The 13,297-nt window shown below is 43.6% G+C and overlaps 1 protein-coding gene across 6 annotated transcripts in view; it reads right to left on the bottom strand.

The window, feature by feature from the left end:
• The window catches only part of LOC136625803 (plasma membrane calcium-transporting ATPase 4-like), a 183,085-nt gene that overhangs the window by 45,755 nt on the left and 124,033 nt on the right, over window positions 1-13,297 (bottom strand). For all 6 annotated transcript variants that reach the window (XR_010792581.1, XM_066600307.1, XM_066600303.1 and 3 more), the window contains 2 exons: window positions 8,814-9,027; window positions 2,886-3,097 (listed from right to left, as the gene is read on the bottom strand). Coding sequence is in view for 5 of the 6 variants with exons in the window: in XM_066600307.1 (XP_066456404.1) it covers window positions 2,886-3,097; window positions 8,814-9,027 (426 nt within the window). In the remaining variant the exon portion in view is untranslated. The remainder of the gene's footprint in view (window positions 1-2,885; window positions 3,098-8,813; window positions 9,028-13,297) is intronic.

Here is a 13,297-nt window from a genome sequence, read left to right as displayed (position 1 = left end):
CATGTTTCAGACGGTACCCATAAAGCTACCCAGGACATTCCTTCTGAGGATTAGGAGATCCATAATGAAATTTGGGGAAAGAACAGACCAAGGCGAAACTGGAGGGCTCTTACGGCACCCAAAGACCTAGGGGGAATGGGTATCCCAAATCTAGCCTTGTACCACAAGGCTTCTTTAACTAAACACATCTTAGAATTACAACGCGACAGAACGCAAAAATCATGGGCAAGGGCGGAACAAGACTCGGCCCCCTTTAAGGGACTAGGTCTCATATGGCTACCGGGCAAAGGACATCATAGAGGTCAGGGACTATCACCCTTTACAGAGAACATGATAACAGCCTGGTTAAAATACGCGACCACAAAAGGCTTAATTAACAAACCCGGTCCCTTGACCCCCCTGACAGGCAACCCCGAGTTCCCTGACTTTTACAGAGGCATACCTCTGATACAAAACACACCAGACGCCATAATAAGAGTTCGGGACGTGGTCTCGGAAGAGGGACTTAGGCCGCTGAACGACATACAGGGAGAGGGCAGACCCCAGCTCGGAGCGTGGTTCCAGTATCTACAGCTTAGACACTACATTAGGTCACTAGGAACCATCCAACAACTAAGCCGCCCCATTACCTCTTTCGAGAAAATAAGTATCTCACCCACTTCAGAACAATCAACAATATCGGTCGGCATTGTATCGGATGTTGATCGAAAAAGACACCCAAAACTGTGGGAGAGATATAATAAGGAACTGGGAACAAGACCTGACTGGCATTCCCCCAGAGGAGTCCTGGGAAAAGGCATACATCCTATCACACAAAATTACCATCTCTAACAGAATACAGGAGCTAGACTACAAAATTCTAATAAGATGGTATCAGACCCCAGTGAAACTAGCCAGGATATCCCCCCAGTGTCCGGATACCTGCTGGAGATGCACAACAGAAAAAGGGTCATTTATTCACATATGGTGGTCATGCCCTCGTATCCAACACCTCTGGCAAGAGGTCAATGACCTCTACATTGCGGTCAGCAGAAACCAAGTTCTATTTACACCAGAGATTGCATTACTGTCTATGCTCTCCGGATCAGTGACACAAGCTAAAAAATCCTTACTTAGATTCTTTGTCCTGACCATGAGACAGATAATACTCAGAACGTGGAAATCTACATCACCCCCCATCAGAATAATGTGGCTGGAGGCCATGGACCAGATAAAACACATGGAAGAGTTGTGTGCTAAAGATGAACTAAGACACGAGAAACATATTGTCACCTGGATGATCTGGGATCAGTTCCGACACTCTCCAGACCTAACCACCTGGTTGGAAACCGGTGCCCCCCCAATCACGAACGCGATCATAGCTATACCACAACCAACGGATCATTGACACCAAAAAACAGTAAATATACTCCAACCTTTACGAGACTTAGACTGGATCTCATCCCGCACAACCCTCCCTATCCCCCCTCACCCCCCGCCTCATCTCATCTCTCTTCTCTACTCTTTCTATACTTTATTTCACTCCAACCATCAATTCAAGTTGCATGTTATAATTAATTTAGGAAAATTATATCTAAATATAGTATAAGAACAAGACATTTTGGAGTTGTTTAAAAACGTTTAATTAAGAAAATAAACTGCCTCATAGCAAGAGATTACATTACAGGAAAGAAGACAACAAGACAAGAAAAGAATAGAAGCCTAGATTGTTTATACAGTTTATCCATTGATATCTCAGTATAATATTGTACACACTATGTATGCACGGCAGACCAATAAAATCCTTTTGAACCATAAAACGATCACTGATTAGCGATTTTTTTTAGCGATCATCAACTGGTGTAAATGGGCCTTTAGTCTGAGCAATGGTCAATAATTCCAATATTTTGTTTGCATAGTGCAGGACATGCAGTTTCATTTTTATCTATATTTCCATATAGGCCTAGTTGTCATTTTTTGGTATTTTCTATGACAACTTTACATTTAACAATTCCAATTTTCAAGTCTGGTTACTAGATGTTAAAACTAAGGCCGCTCCATTTTTGGTGATGTATCAGTACATGTAGAAATACTTCACTGATAGAATTGTGTCAAAAAAAAAAAAAAAAAGGTTGATAGTTCACATAGAACAAATTTAGCTTTTTTTGAGGGGGCTTTGTTTTCACAGCATTCACGGTGCAGTAAAAATAAGATCACTTTATTCTGTGGGGCAGTATGATTACAGCCATGCAGGATTGATTTAGCTTTTCATGTTGTACTAGTTTATTTAAAAATGACTGTAGTAACCCTCTTTTCTTGTGAGGCAAGCTGTAGTTCTAATTTGCGACTATTCTGGATACATACGACTTTTTGATAACTTCATATTCAACTTGTTTCTTGGAGACAAAGGTCATCAAAATAGCATAATTTTGGCAGTGTGTACTTTTTTTCTGACAGTTTTAAAAAACTTATTATGCTTTCTTTTAGTAAACTTTTTAAAACTGATTTTTACATATTTTTTAGTCCCCGGTTTGATCGCCCCTACAGTATAATGTAATACCATAGTAGTACATTATATTGCGATCTGACAGGCAATCCACGTTTCAGAAGATCCCCGGCTGCCATGGCAACCAACCGGCACCCCGCAACTCTGATCAGGGTATTTAAATGCAGCTGTAAAAATTGACATGGGCATTCAAGGGATTAGTAGCTGCGATCCCCGGGAGTGCTGATCGCAGCTATTGTCGGTGGATGTCAGCTGTAATACAGATGGCATTCACATTGTATAAAGCGGGATTGGCTTCCAATCTCCATTACACAACTGTACATCATGGAACATTAAGTGGTTAAGTAAATGCAATACCATTTTAAAAAGCTATAAGAGGCAATTAAGGAGAGTCAAATACCTGTGCTGCAAAAGTTCCCAAAACAACAGCACAAAAGATAGGGTTTCGGAAGATGCTCTCAAAAACATTACGTTCTCCATGGATTTTTCGGGCGTTGATCTCATTAAAAAGTTGCATCATAACAAAAGTGTTGAAAACAATCGTGTAATGTTCTGAAGGAGGCGAATGCAGAGGGACATTTCTCCCACTGTCAATGTCAAAAAATTTCTCTCCTGTAAAAAAGTTGAAAGGTTATTTTGGATACAAGCATTGTATGTTGTGTGTAGTTTTCATACATCCCATAATTAATGCTTCTGGCTGATTGAAAGCAGAAACCACACATTTCAGTCTGACTGAAGAGGTAAGCCCCCAGTTGGAGCCAGCAGTGGTGTAAGCATGGTTTCCAGATATCTCAGATAGCGGACAGCAAAATTTTTCACGTCATGAGAGGGTTACATACTGTTCATAATCTCTCTCTCTCTACACAAGCGGAAGAAGAGGTCACTGCATACAAGCAGCCTCCGAGAGCCTTTTATAGGACAAGGGGGTAACCACTTTTAGGGCCTCCGGTAACAAGACCGTTCATCTAATCACACCACAACTCTCATCATCTACATATCTGCCTGAGATGGAACCGCATGCCGGGGTTTGCAGCAAAACGACAATTTCTTCTGGGGTAGATTGCTTGTGACAAAGCGTGTATGAATACAAACAAGATATATATGTATATATATGTGGGAGGAAGAAACTTAATGCTATAGTGAAGTACAAAGTAGTGGGGAAAGCTGTTGCTATTTTTATGCTGGGATATGAAATAAATCCTAAAAAGTATCTCAACAATTTCAAGTCTCAGCAAAAAAATGACAATCTTCCCCGTGTTTTAAGTTGTGGGATATTCATTTTATTTCAGTTTATATTTCTGGGGATATATGGAATAGATGGCTGATTTTTAATATACATAAGTTTTTTTTAAACTTTCTTTTTAGTGATATCAGTTTATGCAAGTATACATAAAATATGCTAATTCAACTAGGTAATGCAAGAGTAGCTCTGCATTGTAAGATAATGTTAGGTACCACTCAAACACTGCCCCATGCGTGGGCCCACTGGCAGCGCGGACAGTGCTGGAAGCAGACAGCAGCATCAACATTGTAGTGGTCTGTTTTGGTACTGCAGGAACAGCTTCCACTGAACCTATACTGACAGCAGTGCTGGGATACAGCTGATCGGTGGGGATCCTGAGCGACAGATCCCGCCTATCAACTACTGTTGCCCTATCACTAGGACAGCTCATCAACAGTAGAAGTCCTGGAGAAACCCTTTAAGGCTGACAAGAACAAAGCAGTGATTCAGACTTGGATTTTGAAACCAAATAACACTTTTGTCTCCTGCCATCGAGATGTGTCTCATTACGGAGGTCTTATTTAGCAGATTAGATTGCCCCCTTTGATATTTAGAGAGGACCTCTCCACTTTCCTGACAGGTCGTCTTCAGTATACAATTGTATTCCCCATGGCGTGAGCATTTACTAAAACGCAATCATGGAGTGGTGGCAGGTCCTCCTTACATTGCAGATGGCAGTTGTACTAGGTACACCTAACAAATACTGAAGTCATCAGAAAAACATTATCCAGATTCTTCTTGGGAAATCATGGTGGTTAAAACACATATTGTAACACAGACATCTAACTAGTAGAAGTTTTAGGCCTCCTTCACACGGACGACACAGCATCGCTGCGAGAAAATCGCAGCGATATCGCATCGCTGCACCGTACGATTTTGCTGCGATATTCTCGCAGCAATACCGCGATTTTGTAGCGCTACAAAGTCGCATGTGACGCTAAAAAAATCACGCAACATTGTAGCATTTCCTACTGTCAAAGTTGCATCGCATCGCATGCAAACCGCGTTTTCGTGCGATGCGATGCAACAGAGAGAAAGGCTCCATAGAGAAACATGGGCTACAAAACCTTGCGTGTTGCGGGCATATCGCCGGACCTGCGAGGTTTGTGTGTCGTATTCTAGCATGCTACAAAACATCTCATGTGTGAAGGAACCCATAGGAAAGCATGGGCTTCTCATACATGCGATTTGTAGCATCAGGGCTCCTTTCCACTGGCGATAGCGATAATCGCTGCGAGAAAATCGCAATGTTAAAATCGCATCGCTGCGATAATCTGTTTTGCCATTACACTGTATGTGCGAGAGAAAAACGCAAAACGCTGAAACAATCCCCCTGCTGCGATTTTTAATCCTCGCATCGCAGCTTGCCCTTAAACATCGCTAATGGAAAGGTTGTCATAGAACATGTGCTGGACTTTCCTGCGAGAGCTCGCACTCTCGCATCGCACTGAAAACGCACGATTATCTCGCCAGTGGAAAGGAGCCCTCATAGCAATGCTACAAAATCGCGCGACTGTCACCCGTGTGAAGGAAGCCTTACACCTGGCTTGAAGGAAAAAAAATGGAGGAATTGCTCCAAGTATCAAAGTAGGCCCTGGCTTTTACACTGCAATTTCTGCCATTTTATATGTTGCAGTGTTTATTTACATTTACAGCTAAAATGTCAGAGTCTATTGCATAGGTTTGCTTTCCAAAGCCTGTCCTGGAATTCTTCTATAAATTGGTGTCAGGGTCATATCATCTGCAAGTAAGCACAGCACTTGTCAGTGTAACAGGGATTCTGCCATCAGGCTCATTCTGACTGAACTTTGGAGTCTGACTCAGGGGTGAGCTTAGTCACAAGGGCGGGACAGGCTAGCCTCTCCCCACCCACAGTATGCAAAGTGACAGTTCTCTCCATCAAACTACTACCAACCACTTGTCAGTTAGTATGCGAGTGCTTCTCATGCTCCACCCTTTGTGACATCATTGAAGGTCCTACAACATATATAAAACACAGAACCTGACTGACAGAAGAACAACAAAGTTAGGGCTCTTGAAAAGGGGAGGAGGACAAAAATAACAAAATGAGAATACAACGAAGCCGTTATCTCAGACACAACTCAGCACTCCTGACAGAAGACACCAACCTACTGCCACCACAGAGATCCGGTGGGCTGAAGGACCTGCGGTGGCGTCACTGCTGTGGGAGGAGTCATTGTGCAGTTTGGTAGAAAGTACTGTATATACTGGATAAACCAACAGCAGCTACTACCAGGACCTGTGATGTCACCATCATGTGATCACCTATATGGATGGAGTCAAGAATCACATGACCAGGATTGATGATTGTATCCAGGAGTCTGGTCATGTGTGGAATAGCAGTGCTGTGTGTGTGGTGTGTGTGAATCAGGATGCAGAAGAGCTATGTGTGTCATGTGCTCTGTGAGTGATGTGTGGGGTCAGGATGGATGTACAGTGTAGCAGAGCTGTGTGTGTAAATGTGTTAGGTCAACATGCATGTGGTAGAACTGTGTGTGCAATGTGTGGGAATCAAGATGGATTCAGTAGAGCTGTGTGGCAATCATAATGAATGTACAATGTAGTAGAACTGTGTGTAATGTGTGTGAATCAGGATGTAGCAGAGCTGTGTGTGTCATGTGATGTGTGGGGTCAGGATGGCTGTAAGTGGAAGTACAATGTAGCAGAGCTGCATGTGTAATGTGTGGGGTCTGCATGCATGTAGCAGAACTGTGTGTGTAATGTGCTGTGTGCGTAATGTGTGGGAATCAAGATTGATGTAGTAGAACTGTGTGTGTGATGTGTGGGAATCATAATTAATTTACAATGTAGCAGAGCTGTGTGTGTAATGTGTGGGGTCAGGATGAATGTAGTAGAGCTGTGAGTGTGATGTGTGGGGATCATAATACATGTACCACAGCTGTGGGGCACATTGCACCACCAGAAACACTGCTACTATAATTTCCTAATAATTACTAGTATATGCAAGCATGTAGGGGAGCTGTCTGACAACCGGTTAGCACAGCCTGCCCCAGTGACTCAGAGCTCAGCTCCTAGTCAGACTTCAAACAACAGGCGGGGGACAGGTTAGCACGGCACAACCCAGTAACTCAGAGCTCCGCTCCCAGTCAGACTTCATACAGCAGGCCCCGGGACAGGTTAGCACGACCCGCCCCTGTGACTCAGAGCTCAGCTCCCAGTCAGACTTCAAACAGCAGGCGGGAAAGCTCAGCGCGGCCCGCCCTAATGACTCAGAGCTCAGCTCCCAGTCCAACTTCCAAGTGTATTTTATTCTGAAACGCTGCTTCCTTTGAGAATAAAACACCCACAGAGGCATCAGGCTTCCTTATCCAGGGTTCAGGCAGCAGGAGCCTAATGACAGAATCCCTTTGAGGAGGAACAAGAATATTCCCCAAAATAATGCTGTAAAAAAAAAAAAAAATCTATCTGTAACAGTGAGTCATTTGTGACTCAGCTGAAGGCAAATTCATTTATCTTTTGGCTGAAGTAGCTGGATTTTAACAGACCTCTATATAAATTGAGATATAATTCTCATTACAAATTGAGCAGGCTATGTTTGTTTGTTAGGCCTCATGTCCACGGGCAAAAGAAGAATTAAAATCCGCAGCGGATTTTAACTCTTCTCCTGCCTGCGGATCCGCATCCCATAGGGATGCATTGACCACCCGCGGGTAGATAAATACCCGCGGATGGTCAATAAAAGTGATTTTTAAAAAAATGGAGAGGGACGGCTCCCGCAGGCTTCTATTGCAGCCTATGGAAGTCGTCCGGATCCGCGGGAGACCAAAATTGGAATTTACTCACCTGCTCCGGATCTTCCCTTCGCCGCGCCTTATCTTCTCTCCGTCGCGGCCGGATCTTTTTTCTTCGGGCCGGTGCATGTGCGGGGCACGCAACCGACGTGCCCTGCGCATCCGCCGGGCCGAAGAAAGAAGATCCGGCCGCGACGGAGAGAAGATGAAGCCGCGGCGAAGGGAAGAGCCGGAGCGGGCGAGAAGTATGTTAATTCTTATTTTTATGCCTCATGTCCGCGGGGCAGGAGGGACCCGCTACGGATTCTACATGGAGAATCTGTAGCGGGCCTGATTTTCCCCGTGGACATGAGGCCTTACAGCTTCAAAGCAATCCAGTTATACAGTATTTGTTATAGTTTGCAGACACTTTTTGTACCTTGCATGACAAGTGGGCTGGTTTAGTCAAGAAGGGGCATGTCTTAGTAAGGTGGTTTAAAATATGCCAAATTGTGGCAAAATGTTAGCACAAAATACCATATTTTCCTGATTTTTGCAGTCACTGAATGACTGTGATTGGTTAATACAGCACCGGCTTTCACTGGCTGACGTGGCACTGGATTAACCAATCAAAGCATTAGCTTGATGGGGGCGGGGTATTCAAGCCCCGCTTCCAAGAAGAACTGCTCTGTTGGTATGAAGGAGGACACGGCAGCCTGCAGCAGAGCCGCAGGCCATCGCGAGGGACCCGAAAACTGGCTTCTAGGTGAGTATTCAGCGTGAAGGACACAGCAGCCTGCAGCAGGCCATCGCGAGTGAGCAGAATGCCGGCTGCTAGGTGAGTACATGTTGCCTAGCCAGGGCTGTTTTTTGTTTAAAATGTTATTTTTTTAACAGGGACCTATATATGGGATTTAAACTTAGAACAATACTGTGTACCGTTTTATGTTTAAAATCTTTTTACGTAATTTTGGGTGGGAAAGTAGGGGGTGCGTCTTATACACGGAAAACTAGGTACTCCCCCAAAGTAAGCCAAGCAATAGATGGTGTAAAGTTAAACAAAAGTGTCTAAAGAGGACAGAAATTTTTCATAGTATTAGCCACTGTGAAAAATGCGGTGCATATTTATGCTGCCTGAAAGTTTAAACTGATAAATATTAATTAGTATTAGTAAATGTGTCCCTATAATATATAGTACTCTAAGCAGACTATCACCACATGGCTTGAAACAATCATATGGTCTTTAGCAATCTTCAAAATAGGATAATATTTGTATATGGAACACAATCCTGACCTGCAAATAGCAGAGTGAAGATGATAGTCAGTTGGTAGACAGCATGTCCCAAAATGTTTTTCATCATAGTGCGTGAGATGAGTGGCTTGTTACGACCATATGGTTTACGCAGAAGTAGAGATTCTGTGGGAGGCTCAGTGGCAAGTGCAAGAGATGCAAATGTATCCATGATCAAGTTAACCCAAAGCATCTGCACAGCTTTTAGTGGAGAGTCCTGCAAAAAAACGCAAAAGACTGTTAATAATAAACAAAGGATTGAGCACTTTCCATCTACACCAGATTTGGCCTTCCTGACCAAGTTGCGCTTGTTCACATCTGATGTGTCGATTTATGTGGTAATATCTTTGAAATGCTTTTATTTATTAAAGTGATTCAGCTTCCTTGTGACACATTGTACCTTAAGTCTACAAATCTTTGGTATATTTCAGTGGATAGGTCTTACATTTATTTCTAAAAAAGAAAAATCGAAAATTTGGAGAAAATCTGTAAAAATTAATATACTTCAAAACTTGAAATATTCTGGTTTTAAGACTGATATCAATCTGCTCTAATGTGTCCCTCAGTCCTTATGATGTATAGCGTTCTAACCAGACCATCACACAATTTAGTATAAACAGTATTTAGCACTATGGGATATACCCATACGTTGCACAGCACTATAAGCGCATGGATTGGTTGCTGAAAATCGGGCTCTTAAAGTCATTTCCTCCTACATAATAACTGATGTTGCTATGTAGAGATGAGCGAGTATACTCGCTAAAGGCAATTGCTCGAGCGAGCATTGCCTTTAGCGAGTACCTGCCCGCTCGAGACTGAAGGTTCGGGTGCCGGCGGGAGCGGGGGGAGGGAACTCCCCTCCGTTCCTCCCCGCAGCTCGCTGCCCGCCGCCGGCACCCGAAACTTCAGTCTCGAGCGGGCAGGTACTCGCTAAAGGCAATGCTCGCTCGAGCAATTGCCTTTAGTGAGTATACTCGCTCATCTCTACTGCTATGCCATTTTGCAGGGGTCACAAATCATTTGTTTATCAAAAATTTGATTATGAAGCGCTGCACAATTGGCACATCAACCTTATGCACATCCATCTTCAATAATACTACTTTTAGCTGTAATGGCACCTATTTAGCAACTAATGACATTAATGAACACCGGCAGACACTGTTGGCAAAGTTACTGACATTACATAAGGGGTTACTTACTTTTGCACTTCACATCGAATAATCAAGTTGTGGCCCCTTTACTTTTCCTACTTAGGACCTAAAGAATACTTGTGCCAAATTTCACATTTGTACGACACCAGGAAGTTAGAGACTTAGATTAGGTACATAACATAAGGGGGGGGGGCGGGGGGGGGTCGCTTACTTTTCCACTTAGCATTGAATAATTAAAGGGGTTGTCCCGCGCCGAAACGGGTTTTTTTTTTTTTCAACCCCCCCCCCGTTCGGCGCGAGACAACCCCGATGCAGGGACGTACAGACAGCTTACCGGAGCGCTTACCTTGATCCCCGCGCTCCGGTGACTTCTATACTTACCTGTGAAGATGGCCGCCGGGAACCTCTTGCTTCGTGGACCGCAGCTCTTCTGTGCGGTCCACTGCCGATTCCAGCCTCCTGATTGGCTGGAATCGGCACGTGACGGGGCGGAGCTACACGGAGCCGCTCTCTGTCACGAGCGGCTCCATAGAAGAACACAGAAGACCCGGACTGCGCAAGCGCGGCTAATTTGGCCATCGGAGGCCAAAAATTAGTCGGCTCCATGGAGACGAGGACGCTAACAACGGAGCAGGTAAGTAAAAAACTTTTTATAACTTCTGTATGGCTCATAATTAATGCACAATGTATATTACAAAGTGCATTATTATGGCCATACAGAAGTGTATAGACCCACTTGCTGCCTCGGGACAACCCCTTTAAGTAGCAACCCCTTTACTTTTCCTATTTATGACTTAAAGAATGGTCGTTCCAAATTTCCTGTTTGTGCGGTACAATGTGTGTTATTAGTTACATTACATAAGTAGTCAATTACATTTGCACTTAGAATTGAATAATGAAGTGGCAACCCCTTTACTTTTCCTATTTAGGACCCATTTACCTCAGCAATATAAGAAATAGCACCCAATCACAGCACAGCTTTCATTTTACCTCAGCAGTATAAGAAATGAGAGCTGAGCTGCGATTGGTTGCAGGGGGGCAACAAAAATTACAGGGGAAGTCAGTGAGTTTTCAATTTTTAAATATGCTAGTATTCGTCGCATGGTGCTGAAGAATTGGTGGAGAAAGCTCCAATGGGGAGGGGGTGGGCACAGCATTGTAATTTCAATGAGATTGCTGTGACTGGCTGCCACAGTGATCACATAACCTGGGACCACTGGTCTTCAGGCAAAGTTCTGACCTCAGCTGTCATTAGACAGCAATGTCACAGAACTCCTATAGAATAGGGGAAGGAACATGTGCAGAGATAGGAGAGGGCTGCCCAGGTGTTTAACCCCTTCCCGCTCCAGGACGTACCGGTACGTCCTGGCAGCCTGGTACTTCCCGCAACAGGACGTACCGGTACGTCCTGGGGATAGCGCGGGATCACATAAGATCCAGCGCTATCCCGCAGCGGGAGCCGGCTGTCAGTCACAGCCGGCATCCCGCTGCAACAGCGGGAGCCGGCTGTCAGTCACAGCCGGCATCCCGCTGCAACAGCGGGGGGGGGGGGGGGGGGGGCATCGGAGATGCGCCCCCCGCTGTTAACCCCTTCCCTGCCGCGATCTAAGTAGATCGCGGCAGGGAAAGAGTTCACAGAGGGATCGCGCTCCCTCTGTGTCTCCGGCCGGAACTCGCGATGTCATCGCGAGAGCCCGGCCTGTCGCCATGGCAACAGGACGCCAGTGTCTGGCGTCCTATATTGCCTGTGCCTATAATCGCTGTATAAGCGATAAGGCATGGCAGAGCAGTAGCTCTGCCATGCCTTATAACAGCGATCATAGGCACAGTGTTGTAAGTCCCTCAGAGGGACTCAAATAGTATAAAAAAAAGAAAAGAAAAGTGTAAAAAAAAGAAAAATGTTAAAAAAACCCTTTTTTTATGCTTTTTCTAATATTAGCATAAAAAAAGGGGAAAAAAATTAAAACCCCACATATTTGGTATTGACGCGTCCGTAATGACGTGTAGAAAAAGTTGAACACACTTTTTATTTTGTACGATAAAAAGCGTAAAAAACAACGCTAAAAAACAGAGGCAAAATGCTAATTTTTAGCATTTTGCCTCCCAAAAAATGCAATAAAAGTGATCAAAAAAGCCGTACATTCCCTAAAATGGTACCAATAAAAACTACAGCTCGTCTCGCAAAAAATAAGCCCTCATAGAGCTCCGTACATAGAAAAATTAAAAAGTTACAGGACTTTGAATGCAGCTATAGAGGAAAAAAAAGATTTCCAAAAAAAAGGGGGTTTTATTGCAAAAAAGTGTAAAAACTGTGATAGACATGATGATTGCTGGTATAAAATGTCTATCGATTTGTATAAACGAAATGTATTTTGCTGTTGTAATGACTCTTAGCTCTGTGGAGTTTAAAGGACACACACAATCTAATCATGGTATTTGCTAGACAATGGATGTATGATGTTAATGTTAGCTAAGTACATAGGAATTACACAAGTTGCACAACCAGCCTCTAAGAGTTAAAGGGCCATAGTGTTATGCGTATAACTGTGTTAAACACTGAGTGTTTACCTAGCCCCTTCCACTCCTCACACAAGCTAGTTAAACAATGATTTGTCAACTACACAGAATTCCTTAAGGTTGTCTGCATGCTAAAGGAGACAGAGTCCATGCTACATCAGCACTTGGAAGAGGGTGGGCAGAGAGGTGGGAGATTCTATATGATCCGACAAATGAGAATCTTATATGTTACTGATGTAATCTGTTGCACGCCCATTGAAGGGCGGTTGTCATGTGTTATAATAAAAGGCTTGAGCCTCTATACATTGTAGAGACTCTCCCAGTTTTAGACCAGCATTTGTGTCTGATCTGGTTCGATGATGTGTGCACACGATACAATTCGGAAGCGGCAAAATACCCCGAAGCCTGCTGGAGAAAACCGTAATCCAGCACAAAACCTAAAAAAAAATATAACAATTTTGGTATCGTTGTTACCGCACTGACCCGCAGAAAAAATTTAGTGTGTCATTTATGCTGCATGATTAACGCTGTAAAAAAAAAGAAAAAGAAATCTATGGCAGAATTGATGCGTTTTCTCTCCCTGTTATCATAAAAAAAAAAAAAAAAAATTTTTACGATATTGTCTATGTACCCAAAAGTGGCACCGATAAAAACTACAGCTCGCCACGCAAAAAACAAGTCCTTATACGGCCGCGTCCACGGAAAAATAAAAAAGTTATGGCTTTTGAAAAATGGAGGTGGAAAAATACCAAAAAATCGCTTGGTCCTCAACGCCAAAATAGGCCATGTCATTAAGGGGTTAAAATCTATATGCAACTC

This window comes from Eleutherodactylus coqui, chromosome 4 (assembly GCF_035609145.1).
Source record: "Eleutherodactylus coqui strain aEleCoq1 chromosome 4, aEleCoq1.hap1, whole genome shotgun sequence".
NCBI lineage: Eukaryota > Metazoa > Chordata > Amphibia > Anura > Eleutherodactylidae > Eleutherodactylus > Eleutherodactylus coqui.
This window is presented reverse-complemented; position numbering and strand designations above follow the sequence as displayed.